Below are 27,948 nucleotides of genomic sequence, written 5' to 3' on the forward strand. Positions count from 1 at the left end.
CAGTAGTCCATGAGTGGAAGTCGTCGCCTCAGCATTAAACTCTTCGAGTGTGCGGCAAAAATGTATGTTTGTGCATTTATTGTGACTTAGACGAAGTTTACTTTTAGAGTGGCTTAACTATCGTGTCGCATTGGATTAATTATCATTGAAATAATATTTGAATATTTTTCCGTAAGTAAGCAACTTTTTGAGATAAATATTTTGTTATAATTTCTAGAATTCAATGTATATTTAATAAGGAATATTTCTTATATGAAAACACTTGTTGTAATGCTATCCTCGTAAAACACATCTGGTAGCATTAAGATAAATTGCCTTTGAAAAAATATGGACTAGTGAAAAATTATAAAAATAATAAAAACAAATACAACTTCGAAATTTGTTAAAAATGTTTTGTTGGAAAAAAATCATAATTTATTCATTGTTTTCGATTTTTTTAATACAAGAGGATTAAACATTTTTTGAGAGAGGAAATCATTAAACTTTATAAAATCAACGGGTAAAGTTTTTAAAGAAAAACTACACAAAAAATTTTTCCATAACACTAAATAAATCGTTTTTTATTGCGGATGACTCAATTTCCTGCTGTAAAACAAAATGGACGCCTTGAAAATACATCAATAAAGTCAAGGTCAACTTCTTAAATATTTCTTGAAAAAGTTTTATAAAATGAGATCAAGATTGTCATATATCCTGTTTTTTGTGAAATTGATTGTGACTTTCCAAAATGATCCAATTGGTAATTTCATATTAAAACCATAATCATACATTTTGTGTTAATTTTCTTATAAGAAAAATTAATAACAAAGGAATTAGCAGGAAATATTCAAAATCTGCGTAAAAAACTCATCAATAACATTCATAAATTAGTTTTGGGTCCCTGAAACTTTTATATACAATTTAATTCTTGTTTTTATTAATTTTTAAACACAAACTTACGTGTTTTTCAAAATAATAGGGTTACTTTTTTGAAACTAGTTGTTTTTTGATTGTTACATAATTTAGAAAAATCCCCTCACGATATTTACGAATGAGCTTTAAGCTATAAGTAATTGCTTGATATAACTTTCTGTGGAGTTAAAACCGTCCAGCAGTTTTTTAGTTTGTGGCCCCTCCTTCAGGAAAGAATTGTAGGCATTTGAATCATTCACCCTCTTTATTTATAGTCTCCCCAAATTTTTTCATCAGTCTAAGTTTAATGTTCCAAAATTTGAAAAAATTCCCCTCACGATATTTACGAATGAGCTTTAAGCTATAAGTAATTGCGTGATATAACTTTCTGTTGAGTTAAAACAGTCCAGCAGTTTTCTAGTTTGTGGCCCCTCCTTCAATTTAACTGAGAAAAGAATTGTCGTAGGCATTTGAATCATTTACCCTCTTTATTTATAGTCTCCCCAAATTTTTTTATCAGTCTAAGTTTAATGTTCCAAAATTTGGAAAAATTCCCATCTCGATATTAACGAATGAGCTTTAAGCTATAAGTAATTGCGTGATATAACTTTCTGTTGTGTTAAAACAGTCCAGCAGTTTTCTAGTTTGTGGTACCTCCTTCAATTTAACTGAGGAAAGAATTGTCGTAGACAATTGAATCATTCACCCACTTTATTTATAGTCTCCACAAATTTTTTCATCAGTCTAAGTTTAATGTTCCAAAATTTCGAAAAATCCCCTCACAATATTTACGGATGAGTTTCAAGCTATAAGTAATTGCGTGATATAACTTTCTGTGGAGTTAAAACAAGCCAGCAGTTTTCTAGTTTGTGGCCCTCCTTCAATTTAACTGAGGAAAGAATTGTCGTAGGAATTTGAATCATTCACCCTCTTTATTAATAGTTTCCACAAATTTTTTCATTAGTCTGAGTTTAATGTTCCAAAATTTAAATAATGTTAGGGTTAAGCTGGACTAACATTACAGGGCCCTGGAAGATAATTAGCCGATTTAGTTTTGTAACAAGTACCGAACATATAACCTTGTTAAATTGAATTAAAATTTTGTCGATCTGAAAAACATTTATCGCATTATTTCCGAGAAGCAATAATATGCACTAAGAGGCTTAAAAAAAACAAATCTTGTAAATATTTTCAAGACCAGAAAAAGAGTCATAATAATATATTTAAATTATTTATTCTTCTATATAATATACACAGTTACTTCGAATATGGTTTTCATTCTCTTTAAGAGTCCATTCACTGGCTCGAAACGAGTTTAAATTCGCCGTTCGGCGCGTGTCTAATTATGGAAAAACTATAAATTTTTTGTAAAAAAAAAACAAAAGATTAGACCTTATTATAGGGACATGTAACATTGATTTTCGATTTTTTTTAATTTTGAAAATTTTTCAGAAGTAAACTTGCTTTAAATAACTTAATAATAAAAAATAATAAAATAAAAAATTTCATTACTAATTTACTTTTCTAGTGTCTTCTAGAATTTACGGCATTTGCTTTCAATGAAAATTTGAGTGATTATATATATATTGAATAACCATCAATTTAGGTCAAATATCTTCGTATATCTAACGTGTTATGGTTTCAACATTCGGCTATTAGTTACGGTAATTAATAATGCAACTGAATAATGAATGATTATTATTTGAGAACTTACAAAATGATACTAGATTTTACATGAATTTTAAAATATTAAATGAAAGAAAATAAGACTACATAAAGTAAACAGTAATCTCTTTTTGGCTCCATAAATTTAGCCCAGCGATGTTCAATAAGTTCGATACTCTTTTTATAGTAAGAATCTTTGACCACCGAGCTATTTTTTCAAGCCTAGGAACAGAAAATAATCCGAGGGGGCTTAATCTGGCGAATAGGGTAGCAATTCAAACTTTAATTCCTTAATTTTGGACATTGCAATAACTTATGTATAAACTGGTGCCTTGTCTTGATGAAACAATACTTCTTAGCCATTTTTGTTTGATTTGCTCAATCAAGATTATACCACGCGCATCTTAAACCACCGACGCCATGAAGGTGTGAAGCGATGGACCCACGTTTCCTCCATCGTTATGAAACTGCGCTAAAATTGGGCTTTATTCATTAATATACGGTGTACCGCACTTTTTGAAATGCCTACCATGTCTGCTAGCTCGCGCTCCTTCAGTCGACGATCATCCAGTATCACTTTGTGGATTTTACTTAACATTTCTGGAGTGGTTACCTCATTTGATCAACCAATGCGATGCTAATCTTCGCAGGTCGTACGACCTCGTTAAATCTCTGCTCCCCAATATTTGACTGTTGATAATGAGGGAGAAGTTTTACCCAGAATAGAATCTACTTCATCTTTTATAGTAGTTGAGCTTTTCAAATAATAGTTACGGCGTACACAACATTTTTTAGACGACACATAAAAATGTAACAAGAATTCTATTATATTTTAACTAGTTGAGGTTTTTGATTTTTTGCAGTGTAGGGTAGGTTAGGTTGTTTTGTTTCTTCAGGAAATTGATGATGTTTTCTTTTTCATCATCATTCATTGTTATTCATTAATATAGACAAAACTTCGGATAAAACAAATAATTTCAGAAAATTAAAAATTTAAGGTTATGAAAAATCATCGAAGTGAAACTGTCAACTGTTAAAATTAAAGTGGCTAGAGTCATATTTAAGGAAGTTAAAGTTGTCTACTCCAGAGCGTTCCGAAAGTGTTTTGCAGTACGGAACTGTCACTTTTAAAACATGGAACACTCAAAACGCAACTTTCGATATGTAAATGAATACCAAACGAACAACTTTCATATGGTGTCGTCTGAAAAAGTATTTTATCATCACATAACGATGACCAATTTTTTATATGTTCACAAATTCACTGATAACGTTCACTATTGATAGCTGCCAAACAAATACTAAGCAACGTGGCGTCTTCAAACTTGAAATATATGCTGTATAGATTGTATACTTTCTAAAACTAAAACAGTGGTATTTTTCAAGCAACTACCGCCATCTCTAGGTCAAATCAGGTACTTCTGGGAGCATTCTTGTATTGTGCAATATGTGTTCCTGCATTTTCCTGTTGAGAAAAGACTTGTGATTACCCATTTAGTACATGCAGTAAAATGATTCTCAGATCTTCAATATAACGCCCAAGTGTCATACTTCTTCGAGGAAGTACAAAAGATGATCGATGGTGACAACTCTTTCTTTATTATATTATAATTCAAGCGTTGATGAAGATAAACGTCATAATGTACCAAATATTTTTAGCCTCTATAAAGATCAAATAAAATATCGAAACTTTGACATTTCGAAAAACTCTTACAGTTTTATTTTGAGTCCTCAATTTCACGGTACCATTCGAAATTAAATACTGATAACAATATATTTACAATAACAAAAGTTGTTTCAATACCAGACGGAATTCATATGACATTTTTAATTTGGTTTGAGCACCATATGTTCACTATTTGATGTGGGTGCAAGTTGAGGGCCAAATACCTTTTATAAATAATAAACTTGTTTGTTTATTCCACTTTATTCCAATGTTTTGCTAAATAAAATATTGAATGCAAGGATGTTCGTAAATAACTTATGCAGTTAACAAAATACACCCAGCGGCTATACGATACTTAGTCATTTTGTCGGTCTTAAATGCATTAGAATGTCTATTTAATCTCTTACAATTGTTGTTAATCAAAAATTACGTCATTGAAAATGTAGTGTTGTGACCAAATAGGTATAAACAGCTTTGTAGATGAATGTATATCCGGCGGTGATGAAACGATAGACAGACGGACTAATAAAATAACGAGTAAACAGAATGTCCCCAAATATGACATTTCCATTATATCTGTGGTATTATAATTGTTCTTCAATTAGTATCAGGGTGGTATGTTATTGAATAATTTCATATCGAGAAAGATTTGTTCTTTAATCTTTTGTTGTAAGCTTCAAAACTTCAAGAACATCAAGCAATAAATTTTTAGTTATTTTATTTTTTCTTAATAGAAATTAGAAACTTATCCTCCTTTCCTCCCGTGGAATTTATACTATTTTCTTTTCTACGAATGGAAATTATGATGCGGAGCTGCCAATTGATTGAATTTTTCTTTTCACCAATTTAAGAGACATTACATTTTGAAAACATAAAACAGAGTGACACTGAAAATTATTTCATTCCTTTAATTTGTTTTTGCTATTGAACAATTATTTTGTATGATTTGTTTGATTACTCAGTTATTGAACGTTATACAAGGAGAATCAATTATGAGGGTTGCTACTCAAGTTTTGAGATATGGCAACACTGATGTGAATATGTCAAATGTGACATTGCCATCATGAAGTTGACATTTTTAATGGTGAACGTACCTACTCAGAACGTATCGTCATACGAATGTTATTTGAGTTGTTTACAGATACTAAAAACATTCGTCCTGGTCAAAAAATTTAATTAAATCGTAAATCTTCTCAAGTGATGATTTTCTATGATTTTCGACGTGAATTAAACCAACAGCAGTGTGCCGATCAACTCGCTTTGACTTTTGGTGATGAAGCACCATCTCAAGCTACTGGAAACGAGTACGATTTCCGTGGTGCCTAGATTTGACTATGTCATTTTGTAAATCGACCCAAACTAAATCGAAAATGAAGAATTAAATTTTAAAGATATCTCGCTTCGTTTTCGAGATATCGTTACTTGAATTTGGAAAAATTTATTTTTATTTAATATTTGTATATATCAACCTTCTCGTGGTACACTTTGAGTGTAAAAAATTCAAAAATCATTAATTTTTTACAGTCAAAATTGTCTAATAAAAAATTTTATTCGCATGAGGACTATTTTAGTTTTATTTTATTATTATTTTTTTTCTTATGAGGGGCTTCGCTCCCTAGTCCCTGGTCTACCCAAAAGCTACAGGCCGCAAGAAACGGGAGGGTTTGGTGAGGGGAAATTGGGGGCAGATAAATTTGGAGCGGACAGATTTGGAACGATTTTTTACAGTCATTTTTCTTATTCGGTTTATTTTGTCGTTAAAAATAGGATCAATTATCCAAAAATAATTGCTAGAGATTCAGGATAATTGTGAAATACTACAATAGTCTGGCTGTTCAATTATAAAACATCCGAAAATAAATAACTTTTGAAAGCATTCAGAACGTACTTTTTGCTCGAAAGAGGAAATTTTTACATTAAATTACTTATTAAATCTTCAAACTATCAATAGATATTTTTTATATTTTATAAATAAAGAAAAATACGGACAAATCCTCATGAAAAACATCAAAATATTCATGTATTTATCGTATGTTGAGTTATATTCATCACAGAGTGATGAAAGTGATAAAAAATGGCTCATTTTGTTATAAAAAAAAGTATCAGGGTAAATAATATAAAAATTAAATAAAAAATCTTTTGTTTATTGAATTACAAGATTCAGATTCAATTTGAAGTGATAAAATATTCATTTGAAAAGAAGTATTGAATGCCATCTGTTCAATAAAGCGAATTTTGATCTAACGTTTGATTATAACTTTAAGTATCGATATCTCGAAAACGAAGCGAGATATTTGCTGTTAAATCGTGGCCCCACGGAAATCATACTCTCCCCAGCTACAGTATTCCTCTGGTTTGCCGAATTCAATCGCTACAGAATGAATTTCGTGAAGGTCGTCATCAGCTGTTGTGTCAGAAAACATCGATACTGCGCGTAAATTGATATTGCAAAATCGACATGTGACATACCATGAGATTGAGGTATACTTTGGCATTAGTTTCTCTCTCATACTTTCAATATTGCATGAGCATTTGGCTGTTAAAAAATATTTGTTCGCGTTGGATATCGCTCAGAAAAAGCTCGTGTCGGTTGGTGCAAATAAATGCTGAAAAAATTCAATGGCGTTGCTTCAAAAAACGTCTATAAGATCGTGACAGGTAACGAATCATGTACCTATGCAGCATTTGTTTGCCTGAATTGTTTGAAAAAACTAGGGAAACCAATCGCAGAAGACGAATCATTCTCCACCACTGTATTTGAGTTCATTTCTTGAAATGGACGTCGTTTATGTTATGTTATAAGGTGGCTCAATTTAGATTTTGGTCCATTTTCATCTTCAACTAATGTTTCAGGATCAATTTGACTGTATACTGTGGACATACTAATTTTTTTTCTATTAGTCAAAGTATTTAATATTTATCCTTCCGCAATCTTACCGGAATGTAATTCTTCAACCTGGAGCTAGATTAGTTCTTGATTCAGCTAACGACGTAGCGCCTGGTAGGCGAAAACAATAACCAGTTTCTGAGCTTTGTAAATGTAGGAATTTAGCAACAATTTTGGAAATTTCGAATGTTTTCCATTCTGATAATACTAGACAACACTCAAAATTACTCGAATCTGTTGTGCATGTTATTGGTAGAGTCTTAGAATTTAACAGAGAAATATCAGTTTTTGTCATTCACGTCTAAAATGGTTCCAATATTTTTTACCAAATTGTCACTTTTCCATTAAATTCTGTAAGTAGTTCTTATTGATTATATTCGCGAAGTCACCTTTGGAAGTTAGTTGACACTGAAATGTGTAAAATGTCACGCAATTGTATTAATTCCTACGACGGTTTTTTGATGGATTGGAAGGAACCTATCAACACAGCGAACGCGCAATTTAAAACTGCGCATGATTATGGTGACAGAACATGTTCAGGATATCTACCGCGAACAAAGTTTGGATGTAGAAACAACGGGATTAGTCCTCGTTTCACCACTCTATAATCATTTAGATTTTGTTTTTGACAATTTGCTCAATATGATTATTTTCTATATCATCTTCTTCTTCTTCTTTTAATGCTTAACCATTAATGGATGTTCGCGACCACATTTTTCATGGCTTCTCTATCTCTAGCGGTATGGATCAATGTCTGAATATCTTGTATACCCGTCCAATGCCTCACGTTCCGCAACCATGACATCCTCTTCCGTCCCAATTCTCTCTTACCTTCAATCTTGCCCTCGACTATCAGCTGAAGGAATTGATATTTATAGCCACGCATTATGTGGCCAAGATATGCAATCTTTTGTTTCTTCACGATGTTAAAGAGTTCACGGTCTTTATTGATACGCCTGAGAGTATCCTCATTCCTCACTTTGGCAGTCTATGGTATCTTCAGGATTCTACGATATACCCACATTTCGAGTGCCTCTAATTTGTTAATGTTTTTTACCTTAAGGGTCCAACCCTCCATCCCGTAAAGAAGCACTGACCAAACGTAGCACCGCACAAGTCTCAGTCTAAGATCAAGATCAAAGTTGGTACATGTGAATACATTTTTAAATTTTATGAATGTACTTCGAGCTTGTTCAATTCGGCATTTTATTTCACCGTCCGACGACCATTCTTCATATAGCCATGCTCCTAGATATTTAAATTTTTCTACCCGTTCTATAGGTTTTCCATTATATGTTACACTAGATTTTCTAAACGTATTCGCTTCCCTAGTGATAATCATGATAATATTTTTTTGATGTTGATGTTTAATCCCAAGTTTTGGCTATGTCCACCTACTATATTAATTAGTTGTTGTAGGTCATCTATATTATCTGTAATCAGCACTGTGTCATCTGCGTAACGTATGTTGTTGACCCAGACTCCGTTGACTTTGATCCCAATGTCTCTATCTTCAAGTGACTCTCGAAAGATGGCTTCAGAGTATATATTAAACAGGAGCGGCGACAATATACAACCTTGACATACTCCTCTGCGAATCCGAACTTGCTCAGTTAGACCATGATTTACTTTGACTTGGCTTCTATATCATCAACGTGCTACATATTTAAATAACTACACAACTACATATAGTACGTATATCGATTTTCCTTATCACTAAAATTTATCTACATATCTCTGAATAAATAAAAACATTAGTTATAGTTTATATCAAAATAATCACTCTGTAGTGTTAATAAACTCATAACATCAGAATTCTATATTTGTATACTTGAACTGATAAGTATGAAGCCCCAAAACTTCCGGCGACATTAGTTGATTAACAAATTTCATTACGCAAATTAAATAGGAACCTACATCCGACCACGACTTCTATGGTTCCGGAAGAGAGGTTAAAAAGAATGTAATCGTTCAATTTAGTAAATCACAAATAACAATGTACGTACGTATAGTGTAGATCGGGTATAATAAAAAATTTCAACACTACAGGTGGCATCCCGGAGGCTAAAATATTATATTTATACATATATGAATTGTAAAGAAGTCTTTGCCAGCTATATTACGAGCGGTTTCTTATTGAGAACGTAACAATGAAACATAAGTATTTGGAAGCTCGGAAAATATATTAAAGTTAGTCTACTTTGGTGTTTCATTGCCACGTTCCCAATTAGAAATCGTTTTTTATATACATATATAAAAAAACACCTGTTAGTTATAACTCAATATTGGCCGAACCCATTTGGCTGAAAATTGATCAAATCTGGTACATACCTCTGGATAAAATACAGAAAAAGTTTAGCTTTTGGAAGAAATTAACCTTTATATTAAGATGTAAAACAAATCGGATCAAATCAGCAAATACTCTGAAAGCTTTAGAAATACACCAAATATTTTTTAAGCAGCAATATATACAATTGACAATTGTAATTAGTTTAATTTGGACAGGAATAATCGCAAACAGGAGTACCTAGAAAAGTTTCATGGGCTAGGCTAAAATATTGTAGTTATGGTCCAAAGGATCCGTGACATATCTGAACCCTTCTGTGAAGTCAGCTACAGGATAATAGAGAAAACATTCTTAAAGGAGATAGAGGAATGCAGTGTGAAAGACGGATCTCCAATTAATATCACAAACTTTCTGAAAGAAGTGGTATAAGTCCTGACCATCTCCAGAACCGCAGCAAGAAAAGGAGATCTTTGCACTGGCAGTGTATATGATATCTTGAATTATTTTAATATTTGCAACATAGTCGTAAAAAACTGTATTTGCTGCGCGGAATTAAATTCATTATTTTCAAACTCTACTCCACCGCAGAATGATTTATAGACTGCTAATACCATTTGTCGACTATTGCACTTGACCGCAATGGTATAGATAAACCTGTCTTCATCTAGCGATAAATCAAGATGTACACGAGTAATTAGGCCGTTTAAAAAACTGTGTCGCATGCAATTTATGTATAATATAAGGAACTAACAGGAAGTTAAGAAAACAAACGTGATAATATGCGTGAGAAATTAAAGTACAACCATTTGTAGCTGTTAACCAAGCTACAACTGATTACACCATAACGAGACGACTGTCGATTTTATCATTATTTTTGTCTGTTTTCTTGATTACATATGATGTACACTTTCTCAAATTAAATATCGATCTTATGAATGACTGATTAGCGTGCCAGCTTTTTTTCATTTCAAGTATGTCAATCTACATTTTAGATTACAAATCAATTAGTTAATGTCGTAATTTGTTATAATCCATTGAAACGTTACAATCAAAAACTGCTTTAAGAACGCTAGATTTTCCATTAGTTCATATAAACAAGATTTTCTGAGGAAAATGATGTTGAAGTTGCACATAGGAACGAGGAATGGGCCAATGGGATGACGACATTATTCAGAATAATGTGAACACGTGTGAAATGACAGTGAGGATGAAGATGAAGAACATTCAAAAGAAACTTTTAAGTATATTGGAAACGGTCTACAAGTTTTTTTATCACTCAACGGTAGTTCATAAGATAATATTTTATGAAATTTATAAAATCGAAAAACATATACAAAATGTAAAACTCTATATGTGAGAAAGGCAAGGACTGTACCTCTTTAAGGTAGAAACTCGTTTTAGTGAGAAATTTGGAAATGAGTTATTGTTCATATTATAAGCAGAGACGTTTTCTTTAAATAATTTTCACTCAAAGTGGCCACGAAATGGAGTTAAATGATGTCTTGATCAAATTTGTAATTTAATAAAGTTTTCCCTTACGGCGAAAAACATCAAGATGGAACCTTGAGAAAGGATGGTCATGTTACTCGTATTATGGAAGGCCGAAGGTGTAATATTAGTAGAGAAGAAAGCTGGAATTCCAGGTGCTTATTAATGAGTTTATTTTCAAAATTATATGACGCAATAACAGAAAAAAGCGGGGAGTGTCTCAGGATAACTCACCCAGCTGCAGTTTTAAAATCAATTTTTTCATACAATTTGTTACTGGGATTGTATTTATATTTTAACCAAATCATCAATGACGTGCTTACGGTCCCACTGGTTTACCGTGGGACCGTACTTTCATACTCATTGAAAGTATAGGGATCAATGATATTTATATTTTTCTTATTATTGTGCATTATGTCCCCCTGACGTTGGTAATCACAATGGCGAGCTGATCCCTGTTTTTTATCTATGATTCTAAACAATTGTTAGATACAACGTATACCTTTCCATTCACGAATGTTCCTCAATTAGGAGATTTACTTTCTTCCTACGCCCTTGTGGCCCCATATTTTGCCATTATAAGTTATAGAGTCCGGTAACGATTTCCTCTGAGGTTTAAAAAGAAACAAAAACTCTAAAATGGAAAAAGAAAACAACAGCCAAAGACATGTTTAATATGGCCACATTGAATGTAAGAAACACTTTCTATGAAAGAGGAATAAAGATACTGATGAAAGAAATAATAAGATATTATAGCTTTGCAGGAAACGAAACAATTAGGATCGAAAATCTCGGAAATGGAAGATGTAGTTTTTTGTAAAATTGGAGGTAGAGACATAATGTTGGGGACGGGCAAAAGAAGAAGAGGCTACGAATATGAAGATTTAGAAGATTAATGCAAAGATTGGAAAAGAAAATATATACTTTCCAATAATAGGTAAACACAGCAAGCACCAAGAAACAAATGACAATGGACAAAGACTGATAAACTTCGCTTGTGAGAAGGACATGGTTGTAAGAAGTACACAAATAGAAAGATGAAAAAACAATAAACCAAATAGACCATGTATAAATTGAAAAAAGGCAAAAGAACATAATCTTAAATGTTCGAACTATGAGGGGAGCTGAATGTGACTCAAATCATTTTTTAGTTAAAGTCAAATGCAAAAAAAATAATGAAAAAGAGCAAGGAGATAATGTAAATATAAAGAAAAAATTTACGATAACTATAGGAGAATTGCATTGTTATAAAGTGCTACCGAAAATAATGGAGAACAGACTAGAAGAATATGCCGAGAAAATACTAGGGGAATGTCAAGCAGGCTTTACAGCTAATAGGTCAACAACAGCCAGATTTTCTCCCTAAAAGAATTACAAACCACTGGCAATGAATACAAGATACCACTTTAATCCTTGTTTATATATTTTAAGCCAAAATAAATACGAAGAACATGTACGCAGCACTAAGCAAATTAGGTGTATTGGCAAAAATAATCAGATTAGTTAGACTAATCTTAGATAAAACAAAAAATGAATGAAAGGATATAAGTCTGAAGAATTTCATGTCAATAGAGGATTCCGACAAGGTGACCAGCTCTTCACTGTATTATTTAATATTGTTTTAGAAGTAATTATCCAAAATTCTATATTAAAAAGCGATGGTACAATCTTCAATAACGAATACCAATGTCTAGCTTTCGCAGATGACGTAGCGCTGAAAGCAAAATCCAAGAAGCACTTAAAGACAGCAGATTGGAAGAGGAAACCAAAAATTTTGGAATAGAAATAAATCAAGAGAAGACAAAAGATATGATCATGGAAGATACACAGAGAGAAACAGAAGATAACTTGTCATTTAGGACAACCAGACACAAAGAGTACAATTTCGAAAGAGTTTCCAACTTTGTGTATCTAGTAGTAGTAATAGAAGACAAGAGAGTAGAAGAATTAGAGCTGAAAGCCAGAATAACTAAAGATAACAAAAATTCGGAAGAAGATACAAAGAGGAATCTACGTAGGAGCACAAACAGAAGAGGGCTGGAGGAAAAGTACTAATAAAAAATTGGAGGAACTTTATGGAAAAGCTACAATAAGTTCGTTTATTAAGGGACAGAGAGTGAGATAGTTGGGGCCTGTTAAGAGACTACATAAGGAACGGATGTCAAAATTAGTATTGCAAAGAAGACCAATAGGAAAAAAGAGAAAGGGGCGACCAAGGAAGAGATGGTATGACTGTGTAGTGGAAGACCTAAAAAATAATAATGTTCAGAATTGGAGAGAAAACGCCGTAAAGAGGAAGGAATGGAGAAATATTGTGTGGAAAATGTAAAATAGAGGACTTTGATGTATAATATATAAAACTATGTTATATTGCCATTCTTGCCCTAGCCCTACATTGCCTATAGAGCATATTAATATATGACAGTTTTAGATATACAAAGGTTGTCAAAAGTTCATAAACTGCATTTGTCCTGTTCAAAACTGCTTCCTTTCCTTGCATAACCACTCATGGTGTTCTTAGCCTCCGGCTATGTAACCACATTTCAAATGTTTCTATACGGTTTTTGGAATATCTATTGAATGTAGAAAATTTGGTTATTTTCCTACGAGGTAGACAACCAAAAAAATCAAGTCCATAATCGTTTTTTATATTCGCGAATGATAGAAGCAAACCTTCAACTGAGTAGTAGTACTTTTAAATAGAAATTAGTAGACTTCTTAGTACTCAGGAGTGCAAGAAATAATTCTCCCTGCTTTTTGACGGGTTGGTGTTTAATAAAAGGAAAAACTTGTTAGTTGTTAACGAAGATGTGTTGAAGAGAGTTTTCTGAAGTCTTGGTTAAATTGGATAAGATAACATCTAAATAAAACTAAATTTAGATCCTTCCGTGTCACCAAATATTTACAAAACAACCAATACATTGAAAATAATTCTCATTTTAATCTAAGTTATCAGAAATAGAGTTCAACAACAAATATTTTTTCAATATATAAGCATATTATAGAATTTTTGGTTGAAAGGATTGAAATATTACTCTTCAAAATTCTTTTAGCTGAGCTTTGTAATATAAATTATTAATTAAATTTTCCGTTACGTTATACAATGTGACCTTTTCTATTAGAAACAGATGTTACTATAAATATTTCATAAATCAAAATATTGATATTACGCAGAGCTACTATATACTTTGCAACAAGATACGGAAAACGGTAATTTGTCAAAATCGAAGTTTTTGAATGTTTTATAAACGCTTAGATATACGTGGTGAACCCAATTCAATGGTAGGTCATGAATGAATAAATTTACAATTTTGTCCGAACAATTGCCTAATATACATACAATTTCTATAGATACAATAATAAACGTATTGTTGGCAAAACATATCGTGTGTTTCTTTCTTGTCCCATATTTACAATTTATTTTTAGACGACGCCATCTGAAAATTGTTCGTTCTGAATTCATTTACACACCGGAAGTTGCGTTTTGAGTGTAGTGAAAGTGACAGTTCCGTACTGCAAAACACTTTTGGGGCGCTCTGGAGTAGACAACTTTAACTTCCTTAAATGTGACTCTAGCCACTTCAATGTTGACAGTTGAAAGTTTCACTTCGATGATTTCGCATAACCTTAAAGCTTATATAGATGACTGAATAACAAACAAGATTGAAATTGCTTACAGAATACTTTCTTCCACCACAAATAAGAATCAATCAACAAATTGTATCGAAACCACAAACACATCCACAGAGATTCCATCAACATCTAGTAGAGATATACATATTCCATCTGCATCCAATCCAATAAAATATCAATAATTGTCCTGGAAGTACAATTAACATTACTTTTTGCAAATAATTAATAAATTATTATTGACATTGCAAATATCATTAAGTACATTATATTGTTCAATAAATAAAATGTTTATAATTCTCTATTATTTATTTTCTTTTCTCAGTGTAATTGAAAAAGTTTTGGATCTTATGCGTCGTCTCTTTGCCTCGTCTGTTGCTCGCCTCGCTTCGCTCATCTCGCAATTTTCAGACTAGTCCAACAAAGTAGCACTTTCAGTCCTTGGCATAAAAATAATTGTTAAAAATTGTAAACTTTGCAAAGCAAAAAGGATCAAGTGTAAAACAGGAAGTATTTTATTTATTATAAGGCTGCTACAGAAAAAGAAAGCATGCGCCGAAGGCTACTGACCCTCAGTAGTTTAGCCTGAATCCTTGTCTTTAGAATGCGATGCTTACTGTCTAACAAACCAGTGTAGCCGTTGTCTTCATTTGTATTGAAACTGTTTTTTCGTTTTGCCCTAAAAGTGATCGATGAAAAAACGGATTGTTGTGAAATTCCATATCAAATTTGGAAAAACTGCAAGTGTAAATTGTAATTTATTGAAACAAGTGTATGGCAATGGATATTTGTCGCCTCCACGTGTTTGTGAGTGGTTAAGCGCTATCAAGATGGCCGAGAAGATGTTGAAGATGATTCAAGTTCGTTAAACTAAATCTGAGCGTCGAATAAGTATTCGTGCTATTGCTGAACCTATAAAAATTGTCAAAGAATCTGTGCAGCAAATTTTACATGTTAATCTTAACATGCGAAAACTGTACGCAAAACTGGTACCTCATTCCACACTCGCCGTCAAGAGGTTTCTAGCCAAGTACAACATTTCAATGTTATACTAAACACACTGTTTACACTACCACTACATACATGAATATTATCAACGATTCCAGAAATTTCAACTTAATTAATCCCAATGCTAGACCATCCACCTTATTCGGCAGATCTTGCACCGTGCGACTTCTACCTCTCTTCTAACGTCAAATCTTCATAAAAAGGAACATGTTTTAAGTCTGTTGAAGCTGTGAAAGAAAAAGCGGCGCGTGATCTGAAGGAACCGTCAGAAAAAGACTCCCAGCACTGCTTTGAACAATGAAAGATACGTATGGAGCGATGTATTGATAGAGGAGGGGTATATACTGAAGGTGATAATAAATAAATGTACATAATATTAAAATGAAATATTTAATATAACCTCGTTATTTAATAACCACACCTCGCATAGGTAAAAACACTAAACATTGCGTATAAAAGGCTGGGACATGGCTTCAACTGTTGTCTTGGGAAATGAGGAGTAAAACCGTATTTTAATATTTGCGCCACGTTAATTTCCAGTACCGGTGCTATCAAATGTTGCTCTAAATTCGGTTACTATGCAATAGACAGTTTAGAAAAACGTCAGCAGAAGTGTTTTGATGGCTTTAAGTCTTTTCATAAGAACGAAAGTAGATGGAAGGTGAACCACTATAGAAAACATTATCTAATAAAATTATTCTGTTTTCGAGAAGGAACTGTTCAATGTTCTGGTGGTACTTTAAGGAGCTATCCTTAACATGCTTCGATGTTAATAATAATGCATCATTCATCCAACCTTGCACATCACCGCAATGTAATTTGCATACGTGTGTACCTCCGGAATGGAGTGCTTTTAATTTCAATTTTCAATTATCATTCATTCAGGTTTAATTAACAGTATCGTGGCTGTTAAACAATGTTCCATCCAAGTTATATATCCGTTTCTCCACTCTATCAAACGACTACTTTTCATTACCTTTTACCTCTTATTTACTGTTTCATATCTGAAACCATGTTTTTTGAAAATCTTCTCATTGTTCTTTCCGAACATACCTCGAGGATATGTTTTCTTTTCAGTTCTGCAAGAATACTTGGAGGTTTGGCATTGCGTTTGAGTTTTTTTTCGCATATTGGAGTTTGATTCATTTGAAATATTCTGTAACGTTCCTTTTGAAACGACTTGCTTTGCAATTTTGTAGGGTGTAGTCTGAGAAGTATTTGTCGAAAACATTGTTTTCTGTAGAACGTCTCTTCTGGATATTCCTTGACTACAAAGGTTAAAAACTTTAAGAGCATCCGTTTATAGATGTTGCCATCTGTTATCAACTGTTTGGCCTCTCTCTATGCTAGGTTCTAGTAGGACGTTCACTGAATCTGCTAATCGACTAGTTGATGGTTTATCTAGAAACCACGGTTGCCACATACTTTATTGTTCACACAACTTTTATTTAAGAGTAATTTACACTTGTACAGCTCACAACTACCTACTGACCGTGAACCAGAAACCCTACTAAAAGATAATTCGACTTATATATAATATATATAAGCGGTTTTTTATTGGAAACGTGACAACGAAACACCAAAGTGGACTAACTACTTTCTAGCTTTTGAATACTCATGTATTCATCGTCTGGGAAGTAATTAGTTAAGATTTTCGGTGATTTTTTATACTATTAATGCTTGTATAAATGTTTTAACTCATAGAATTCAAAATTCAATATTCAAATTGACGTTGATAGAAATATTTCTATTTTATAAGCATTAATACTATCAAAAATTACCGAAAATCTCAATTAATTATTTCCCAGACGATGAATACATAAGTATTAAAAAGCTGAGAAATATATTAAAGTTAGTCCACTTTGGGGTTCGTTGTCACGTTGTTTATGTTTCTAAATGTTCTTGATTTTAGGTTTCTTCTGTTTTAAAATTGTTTTTTTTTGAAGAAAGATAAAAATTGACGTTTCGACTTTTCTTTAAGTCTTTATCAAAATATGATATTGACACTGACAAATTTGCGTATTTATATTAATCAATAGATCACGTAGATCATGAACATCAAAATAAGAATAAAATCAAAATAGAACTTTGTTCTAAAAATATTATTTAGGTATTTTCTATCATTTATAGCTTTTTCGTTTTTATGAATGTGAACCATTTCTAAGAATTCTCTTTTTCGTGTATTAGATTCCGTTTCAAGAATTTTTTAATCTTTATAATTGAATTTATGTTTTTTTTGATATTTCATGCTTTGTTAACGCAGCTTTATTATTTTTATTGTATTTATGACCCTTTAGTCTATTTTCTGAATATTGAGATGTCTGCCCTATGTAGGCAGCGTCACAATTAGTACAATGTACTTGATATATAATATTATATCTTTTGTTTTTTGGTGTTTTAGATTTCAATTTAGTGAAATATTTGGATAACGTATTATATAGCTGTTGAGTACTTGTACATATGGTAACGAAAAATGTTTTATGTTTTGATGTTTCGTTCCTTCTCTGTTTTTTAATTGATTGTAGTGTCTGTTTATCCTTTTCTTGAATATGTTTCTATTTTGATTTTATTCTTATTGCGATGAAATATCAAAAAAACATAAATTCAATTATAAAGATTAAATAATTCATGGAACGGAATATAATACACGAAAAAGAGAATTTTCAGAAATGGTTTACATTCATAAGATCGAAAAAACAATAAATGATAAAAAAACCTGAATAATATAAGTAAAATTTAAAGCTCTATTTTGTAAATTGTAAAAAAACTACAAATAATTTAATTGATTACTGCTAAATATTTGAGATGTAATCACTAAGGAAAAATTGGTTTTTCTTATTAGAACATTCTCTTTTTTGATTTTATTCTTATTTTCTTATTTTGATGTTCATGATCTACGTGATCTATTGATTAATATAAATACGCAAATTTGTCAGTGTCAATATCATATTTTGATAAAGACATGAAGAAAAGTCGAAACTTAAAATTTTATCTTTCTTCCAAAAACTATTGAAAAAACTATTGTTAAAACAGAAGAGACCTAAAATCAAGAACATTTCGATGTATATATATACACTACGTTCATTATTTTCTTAGAATTATTCGATAAAGAAACTGGTTTTATTTAGGAATTGCAAGAAATTAATTTTTATGTATTGTTTTTGTTTATCTATACTTTTGAATAATTCATTGATTCTGAAAATTAAATATTGTAATTCGGAACCAGAAAATTTGTTTACTATTCAGTTCGCAGTAGGGGGCTTGTTATTACTTTTCGTCAATCATAAAAGTTATAAAACCTCTTTCCAAATATTGAAATGAATGACACGACATTCATCGAGCTTTATATTAATTTCCCAGATTTAACTGTAAAGAAAGTAAACTAAACTTTTGGTCAAAATTAATTTCAATCCTATCACAAATCTCTCTGTTTTCTTTTCGTTATATAAAATTTCAGGAAATTATAAGGTTGCTAATTTAACAAAATTTTTGTTACAGGGGAATAATGTATTCAAAAATGGAAGGTGGAAAAGCTGTAGCTCTCAAGAGAACAGATAGCATATGTCCACCACCGGAAGAAGTTCTTCTACAACGCGTTTTAAAGAATAATACAGAAGATTTAGACCTCATTGTTAACGAAGCTCTTCTTAAATACATTTATGATGGCTATAGCAAACCGATTTTGTTGGTTGCTTGCATCGAAGAAGCAGTAGAACCCCTCACAATCCAAGCTTTAATAGATTTAGGAGCAGATATACGATTTTCCGACGAGAACCAATGGGAAGCATTACATTTCGCCGCTAAACGAACTAATTATTCAGTTTTAAAAGTTGTAATTGATAATTTGAAAGCTAGACATTTCGATATTAACGATGTACTAGCTCAAAGTAGTAACGCCTTGCATATTCTTATTAGATACGGAGAAAGTCAATCGATTGATTTTATCAAATGCGCTAAACTTTTAATTCAAGAAGGAATTAATGTGAACAGTGGAGACAGTAAATTCATATCACCTATACTGTGGGCAGCTAAGAATGGTTCAAAAGATGTTATCAAAGTGATATTAGAAAATAGTCCGGTTCCAGTGGATTTGGACTCCCATAAACTAAGAGGACAGACCGCTAGAGATATTATTACAATTAAAAATTTATACGAAGGTTATCTTCCAGAAAAAATTGATAACAATAATCAAAACGGAATCGTAAACAAAGGAAGTACAAGAATCGATGCGGAGATACTTTTTAATTACGTTAAATTACGAAAAGAAAATGAATTTCTGAATTATAATAATAGAGATATTAGAGATTTCGCAAATATCGAAGATGGTTCCGACACTCTTCTTCAAATGGCGTGCGATAAAGGAAGCAAGATCATAGTAGAACACCTATTAAATAACGGAGCTGATCAATCGAGAGTTACCAATAAAAACAAAAAGACTCCACTGGAAATAACCGCCGATCACGGTTTCCACGAAATATTTAGTCTTCTTCTAAACCGTCTCGATAACGAGATTCCCATGTCTGTTTTAATAAGTTTAGTAAAATGTTATGATTACGAGATATTTCCAGGTATAGATAGAAAACTGTGTTGTAAATATCTTCTCGACAAACTGAAATCTAATAGGGATATATTGAATATAAATGGTGTGGACGAATCTATGAATTCCCCGTTGCATTACGCAGTTAGATATGGTGACGTTAATATCATTAACGATCTTCTTCAAACTGGAGCGTCTCTGGGGTCTAAAAACAAATATGGTATTATGCCTATCCAGGATATGGAACCTGAGGCATTGAACAAACATTTGGATAACTGCGTTCAGTTTGATTTTAAAGGAAAAAAAGACAAGGAAGATTTTTCTATAACGTTCGATTATCGTACTTTGATACCACCTACTACAAAGATAAGTAGACCAGATTCGGAATTAGGTATAAATTCTTCCGATAACCAAGAACTTGTACTTGAAACTGAAGTAATATCGTATATGAGTACAGCTTCGGAATTTAAGCATCTTTTAACACATCCTGTGATAGTTAGTTTTTTATTTATGAAATGGCATAGAATAAGATGGCTCTTTTATACTAATTTAGCGTTTTATATTGCTTTTTTTGTTTCTTTAGTAACTTACGTGTTTTCTTATTATGCAAATTTTGAAGAACTCACATCCTTTGAAGTTTTTCTTAAATTCGTTTCGTGGATAACATTGCTGATTACATTTTTTGTATTGTTATTCAGGGAATTATTCCAAATTGCAATTTTACCGAAAAAGTATTTTCGGAATTTTGAAAATTACTTAGAAATGACTCTTATTATTATAGCTGGATGGATATTATTTGTCGGTTCTCCATCTATTGATACCCGTAAACAACTTTCATCTTTATCTATATTATTAGCAGCTTTTGAGCTTGTATTGATGCTCGGTCAACATCCGAAACTATCAACGAACGTTGTTATGCTGAGAACAGTTTCTTATGATTTTTTCAAATTTCTTTTGTGGTATTCCATATTAATTGTCGCATTTGCTTTAAGTTTTAACATACTATTTTCCGCAGAACCTAAAATAATTGTAGCGAATCAAACAGAGAGCGAAAGTGACGACGATTCTTTCGAAAATCCAGGAAAATCTGTGTTTAAAACTATTGTTATGTTGACAGGCGAATTCGAAGCCAGCGACATCAATTTTGAAGCTTTTCCTTTTGTTAGCAAATTAATTTTTGTTCTTTTCATTTTCATGATAGCCATTATACTGCTCAATCTCTTAAATGGTTTAGCTGTAAGTGACACACAGACGATAAGAAAAGACGCCGAACTATTGGGACATATCTCTAGAGCTCAACATATTTTCTACGTAGAAACGATGATGTTGGGAAACATCCTCCCCAAGAGCTTAGTTACCAAGTTAAACGATTTATGCTGTTGCTTACCATTCGACACAAATTTACGCTGCACCATTTCCAAACCTTTAGCAGAAAAAGTTTGTCTTTTTCCACATTTATTCAATTACGAAATGACTGTCTATCCTAACAGATACGGACAAATATATATCCCGATGAATAAGAAACAAAAATGTTGTCACGGTTATTGTTATAACATTTATTTAGATAAAGAGACAATTTTACGAATAAACGCGTTAGTTCAGTTTAAAAAAGAGCAACTACAATCAAAAGTAGATATAGAGATGTATAAATCTGAAATTGTTATGATTAAAAATAAATTGGATGATCTATTAAATAAACTCCAATCGAAACAGTTAGAATAATATGCTGTGAGTAATTTCTTCATGGTATTTTCAATCAACTACATCAAATTCTCTTTCTGTAATCGAGACAATATCCGAATAATTGCTTTTTTCTCTCAGTTCATTTATTTGGTATAATCATTTTTTCCTCTTCACCGACGTTTGTTAATAGTGATTTTTCCTTCCGTTATATGTCTCGTTTATCTATCAGTCTCAATACTTACGATATTTCCAACAATTCAGATGGAATTTTCTCAATTTCCCTTCCTCCATTTATTTCTATTTCTTGGTGTGTCTCTTTTCACATCTCCTGTTTCTATTCTTAATTTCGTTTTCGGCTTTCTCTTTGGTCTATTTGCATTTGGTTTGACGATTCATTATGGTTTTCCCGTGTTTATTGATTATTTTGCATTGAATGCCCTTATAACTTTTTTCAAGTTATCGGTGACAGTGTTTTTGTTTGTTTTGTTGTTATTTTTCCATTCCATCTCAACTCTTCGTCTTTTATTTTTTTAATGAATTTTCTTGTTACGAATTTATTTCAAGTTTTCCTGAGCTTCAAAGTCTCGATCGATTGCTTTTGCTTTCTCCTATTCCTTCAAATTATTCTCTTCTTGTTCTAAGCTCATCCTATTATATTCGTATTAATTTGTTGAATGTATGTCTTTCATATTATTTAAATTATAAACAATTCAGTAGTCAATGGTTACCATTTATCTATTGAATTGATAATAATCCTAAACAAAATTAACGAATTTTAGTTCAAACATATCGCATCTTTTAATGCCTAGAATTTCTAAAAGCTTCTTCCCTGCTTTCATAATCTGACATTATTAAACTAAAAACGCATGAAATTCATTATATGGTCCATTCTAAATGGATTCACCTAGCAGAAAAAATCGATTTTTTTGCAAACTTCATTCATTCATATATTTATTTTGAAAAAGTAAGACCCTGTGGCGCCGTGTGGAAGTTTACGTTGTGAATAGGCTTACATGGAGTCATAAACTGGGCGAGAATACTACTATTAGGAGATTTAGGCCCTCCACACACGGGTCGACTCATTTGCAATTCGAGTTGTCAACGGGAGTCGCGCGCAACCTTGTCTGTGTTTCACAGTGGGAGTCCTCACACGTTGGCAATGTGAATCGTATGAGTTGCGTGCCAGCCGTACAATAGAAGACCACGGGTGCGGAGGGCCTTATATTATTTAAAATGAGTAATCAATCTCAATAAATATTGCTCAGATTCCCTCGTATTGGTATTCTGCCTTTGTATTGTAGGCGCAACCAACCTCACCAATTCTTCAAAGCTTTCTTTTTTCATCCTATAGAATGCTATAAACTTTGCAACTGTTTCTTTCAGTTCTTCGGCAGAAACAAAAAGCCTGCAGCTTAAGTTTTTTTGAATATACGAATGACATCAATATTTCCTTTTTCCTCCTCTACGATACCGACTATCAACCGAGAGTTGCGGACTGAAGTTGCACACATGGCCCTCCTGTGTGCGGATTCCAGTTGCAAACAGGTTGCACAACTCCGATCGCACAATTTCGATTGTGCGTTGCGCAGTCAAGTTTTCAAACTCAAATTGCAAATGAGTCGACCCCTGTGCGGAGGGCCTTAGTCGTGATTCACCTAGTGTGAACTGGTAGTCGTGGTAGTGGGAGTCGTCAACAACCAAAAATAGATCGGTCGTAATTACTCCTGCATGTTGGAGTGAACACGACTGGTTTAGTCGTGAAACACCCACCAAAAGTGAGGTTGCTAGCGTATATACACGTATTTTTTTCGATTTTTGTATGAGTGAAATAATAAAATTTACTATAATTTAATAATCAAATAAATTAATACTTTATATATATATATATATATATATAATTATAATTAATAACATTTTCTTCGTCAGCATTCAAAATGTCAGGGATGCTTATTATCAAAAATTAAAAAAAAATAAATAACTTTGAAAAGTCAGGAGCATCTTCAGTTCAAATCAGCCTAATCCAGTAATGAATGAAACCGTATCTAATCTTTAGAGTTCACCAGTTCATTGTAATAATACATCAAAGCAATTAGAAGACAAAGTTAGTTATGTTTTAGATAACCACGTAGAGGTAAATTTGTCAAACGAAAAGGAGACTGGTGAAATATTCAAACTTCCATCAAAATTAAATCAGACAGCTCAAGCAACAAAGAGGCGACTGCAGAATTTTTCCACTTTCCTGTTTAGCCATGATTAAACACAAATAAATAAATAACGTACCATAAACAACTAGATGTTAGCGGTTGTTCGTTTCTGGTCGCGACGCTTTTCAGACACTAATTCGTGTGAACTGGAGGTCGTATATTATCGGTCGTGAAAATCAAGCAGTCGTGAGACATGCGCAGAACGAGTATTATTCTCGTCCAGTTCACGACTCCGAGTGAACCAGTCTTTAAGCATTTAAATGGGTACATTCACTTCAAACGGCCGTCATTATGGTCAAAATTATTCTATCCGGACCAATTTTTTTCTAAATTGTGTGGTATTTACTCTACTTTTAGCTGGTGTTCTCAGAATTAACATTGAATCAAATATTTTCCGGGAAATCCGGAAAATATATTTGCAAAAATGAATTTCTCAAAAACCCCACCCTTAATTTGCGCGAATTTTGTATATGAGTTTTAGTAACCCCCGATCTACCTTTTTACCAAACGGCAGTTAAACAAAATTGTCCGTTTAGTAAATACGGCCCCGCAACGAAAATATCGGTTTTCACCTTTGTTGGATTTTTCCGGTGATTTGTAAATGAGTAGCGTGTGACGATTTTTATTTGTCCGATAAGCTGAGTGACACTAAAAATGTTTCTAAATAGACTGATATATGTTTTCCATGTTTCTTTTCACGTAGCCAATAACTTGTATTTTGAATTGATCAATGAAATACTAAATTCAACCTCATCGGTAGCTCATATCAAGTATAACCTATAAAAATAAAAATGATTTTCTCACTTGTGTCAAGGATGGTTTCCAACAGCAATCTTTTGGTGCGTGTTTGTGATAGATTAAAGTTAAATCATGCGTAGATTCATTTGTCGGGTGATTCCTTTCTTGGATTTTCTTGTTAAAGCAGCTCATTGAAACTGCTCAAAAATCAAACACAGAAACTATTTGTTATTGGAGGAAGTAGCTCCAACGTTCCCATTTTTCAAATTTGACTGTAGTATCTAGTAGTATTTTGACCAAAGCTCCTGAAGTTAACGTGTACAAAATCTCTCTCTTACTCCTACAGCTCCCTTTTTGTTATTTTTATGATAAAACCAGTGGCGTAGTGAGCTTTGGACGGGCCCAGTATTAAAATTAGTTGGTGTGCCCAAATGAAGAGTAAAATTAGCTCACAAAAGAAACAAAAATGCCTGCATTAAATTAAAATAAGTATTTACTGATTATAAGTTATCGCTTCCTCCTAGAAATTGAGCTAGCCAAATAATTCAAATTAAATGTACACTATTCTTTCCTTTTTTTCGGCAAATTGATTTATTAAATTATCTATAGCTGAAGACGATTTCCTCATCGAACTCCTTAGGTAATTTTTCATCAGTTTTAATTTTGAAAAACTTCTTTCAGCTGTTGCGGTCGTAACTGGAAGTATCAAGAATAGAAAGAATGCTGTTACTACCAGCAATAATTCCATGAGTTCCTTAATGGAATGAATTTTTCGAATTTCAAATTTTTAGCGTGTTTTCAGATCTCTGAAATCTTGGTTTAGTTTGAGAAATTAATATATCTAAACAAGCAATAGTATACATTGACTTTGAAATATAATTCCGGATCTAAAATTCTCTCATCTTGTGAGAACGCATAAAAAAAACGCTTCGTTATTATTCGTCTTTTATTTTTAAAAACAGTTGTTACTTCCACTCATTTAGCAAACCATTGAATGAATTTTGATTTCTTATTTCGCTCAGTCTATTCAAAAGATTGCTTAATAAAATACCAGCTTTCTGTAATTCATTATTATGTAGATCTTTAGAAACAGGATTAATGATTTCAAATAATAAAGAAAAAAATGTGACAAGCACTAAGAAAAATCTATAGTTTGTGTATGGCATTTAACATTGAAGAGACTTAGCGTGTATTTACAAGAATAAGACACTTGGATTCGCAGTGCTTAACCTTGGGAAAAAAGAGATTGCTTTTATGACTTTTGTCATTTCTGAAGTAAAAAATCTATAGGCACGTATAAAAAATTATTTTATATGTTTTTTGCCGGGAAACACTAGATTAAGTGATATTGGGAATAACATTTCACTAATTTTTGTTTACACACATTAGGGGCCTCTGTAGCCCGGGAGCTTCGTATACGGCTGATACGGCAGTAGCTACGCCTCTGGTTAAAACCTACATTATAAATGCTGGGAGTGGAATACCTAACGTATGTGAGGCTTGAACAGGTCAAAATCGACATTTTTGTTGCGGGCAAAGTTTCCTGACAAAGTCATTCATATTTAGTTTTTCCAGGTTTGACGAAAAGTTTTTGATTCAATGTTAATTGAATGACACCAGCTGAAAGTAGAGTGAATAACGCACATTGAAAAAAAAATGGTCCCGTTAGGTTAATTTGGGTTATAATGGCGGCTGTTTGAAATGAGTGTACCATTTGAAACGCTTATTCACAAAGTAGAATTCCACATGGCACCATAGGGCTGAAAAACGTTTTTCGGAAAAATGAAAGTGGCCATACATCTCCCAATTAAATATAGAATGAAGTTTGGAAAAATCGAGTTTTACTGCTGGGTGAATCCGTTTAGAATGGGGCATACACTTCTCTTCCAATGTTATTATCCTTTTCTCCAAATATCTTCACTTCTTACTTGGTTAAAGACCGCTTGACATGATGCATTGCAAGACGCAATATTTCTTGATAGAAAACATTTAAAACTGGTCAGAAAATATTGAATAAAGGTGAGGTATTTGTTCAATTCATTTATTGTATTTTTGTTAGTGGCAGCCATGATGAAATGGCAAGAGACTAGCATATTATCAAGCGACATGCAATATTTATCTGTACAATATTTTGACCTTTTCAATTTCTTGCACAATGTCAAGCAGCCTTAAATAATTATGGCAAACATATATGTTTCTCTTGTCTTCATCACGTCATTTCGCTTGTCTGTCTGAATATAAATATCAACTCTTTTGTTGTATTAAATTTTCGATCTATTCGAATCCTTTATCCGGCAAATCACTTCGAATCTTTCTGTGATATTTGGCCGTTTTTCCGATCTCCTCTCCTATTATTGATCTTGTGTCTAACTTTTTGAATATTTATTTTTTGAACTTAAATATGTTTTGTCATTCCAATATCTTTCGTTTGTTATTCCTAAGCCTTTATATTAATTCTTCTTTTTTATCTAACACTGATATTCTTCTTTTTTCTCTCGAATATTCTGTGGTTTTCTTCTTTTTTATTTTTGATACACCAGGTTGATGCGCCATAGGTGTCAACAGGTATAATAGTTGCTTTGTAAATTTTTCATCTATTTCTAATCATTTTATTCCTTCTCTTATTATCTTCTTTTACGGTTTTTTTATCAATTGCCATTAGTGTTATGTCATTTGAATTTGCTATTAACTGCGCATGTATTTGTGCAAGGGTCATTTTGATTGCAGCCTAGTGGAAAGCTTACTTATACTTTGTTGGCATGAAGATTACATTGAATAAGTTTATTCGGTATTGCATTTCTGGATATAGAGTAAAAATCACCTTGACTATCGATGATGCAGACAAGCTTTTAATTGGTCGAGACCAGAGAAAATTCGTTCGGTCTTCACGCCGTCTCTTATATTAATAATAGATATTTTTAAAATAAAAAAAAATTAAAAAGAGGGCATCCATAAATTAACTCACACGTTAAGGGGGCGGGAGGGGGTCAACGAAGTGTGACATTGTGTGATAAGAGGGTGGGAGTGGTCCTAAATTTCGTGTCGTCAAATTTCAAAGTCTATTATAATCTAAATGTTGAAACACGAACTTTGAACTGGTACTTTACGAAAACCTCGTATTTGAAGTATTGAATACACTCCAAATTACTTATTGTATACTTATTATATAGACTTTTTTAACTATTTTGAATATTATACTTTAATAATTATGTAAAAGTTTTATTGTTGTAATTATTTATAATAAAATATATTTGTTTTATACTG

The 27,948-nt window shown here is 32.3% G+C and overlaps 1 protein-coding gene across 1 annotated transcript; it reads left to right on the forward strand.

Annotated features, from left to right (window-relative positions):
* Positions 1 to 4: 4 nt before the first annotated feature.
* On the forward strand, positions 5 to 27,945 carry LOC130453465 (transient receptor potential cation channel protein painless-like). Its single transcript, XM_056793242.1, has 2 exons — positions 5 to 171; positions 19,021 to 27,945. The coding sequence occupies exon 2, from the start codon at positions 19,028 to 19,030 to the stop codon at positions 21,779 to 21,781; it is 2,754 nt and encodes a 917-aa protein (XP_056649220.1). The 5' UTR covers positions 5 to 171; positions 19,021 to 19,027; the 3' UTR covers positions 21,782 to 27,945.
* The last annotated feature ends 3 nt before the right edge of the window (positions 27,946 to 27,948 follow it).

The sequence above is a fragment of the Diorhabda sublineata genome, chromosome 2 (assembly GCF_026230105.1).
Source record: "Diorhabda sublineata isolate icDioSubl1.1 chromosome 2, icDioSubl1.1, whole genome shotgun sequence".
NCBI lineage: Eukaryota > Metazoa > Arthropoda > Insecta > Coleoptera > Chrysomelidae > Diorhabda > Diorhabda sublineata.

Bases quoted from the DNA above. Each gene is read 5' to 3' on its own strand.
- LOC130453465 (XM_056793242.1), top strand. From the start codon at position 19,028: ATGTATTCAAAAATGGAAGGTGGAAAAGCTGTAGCTCTCAAGAGAACA.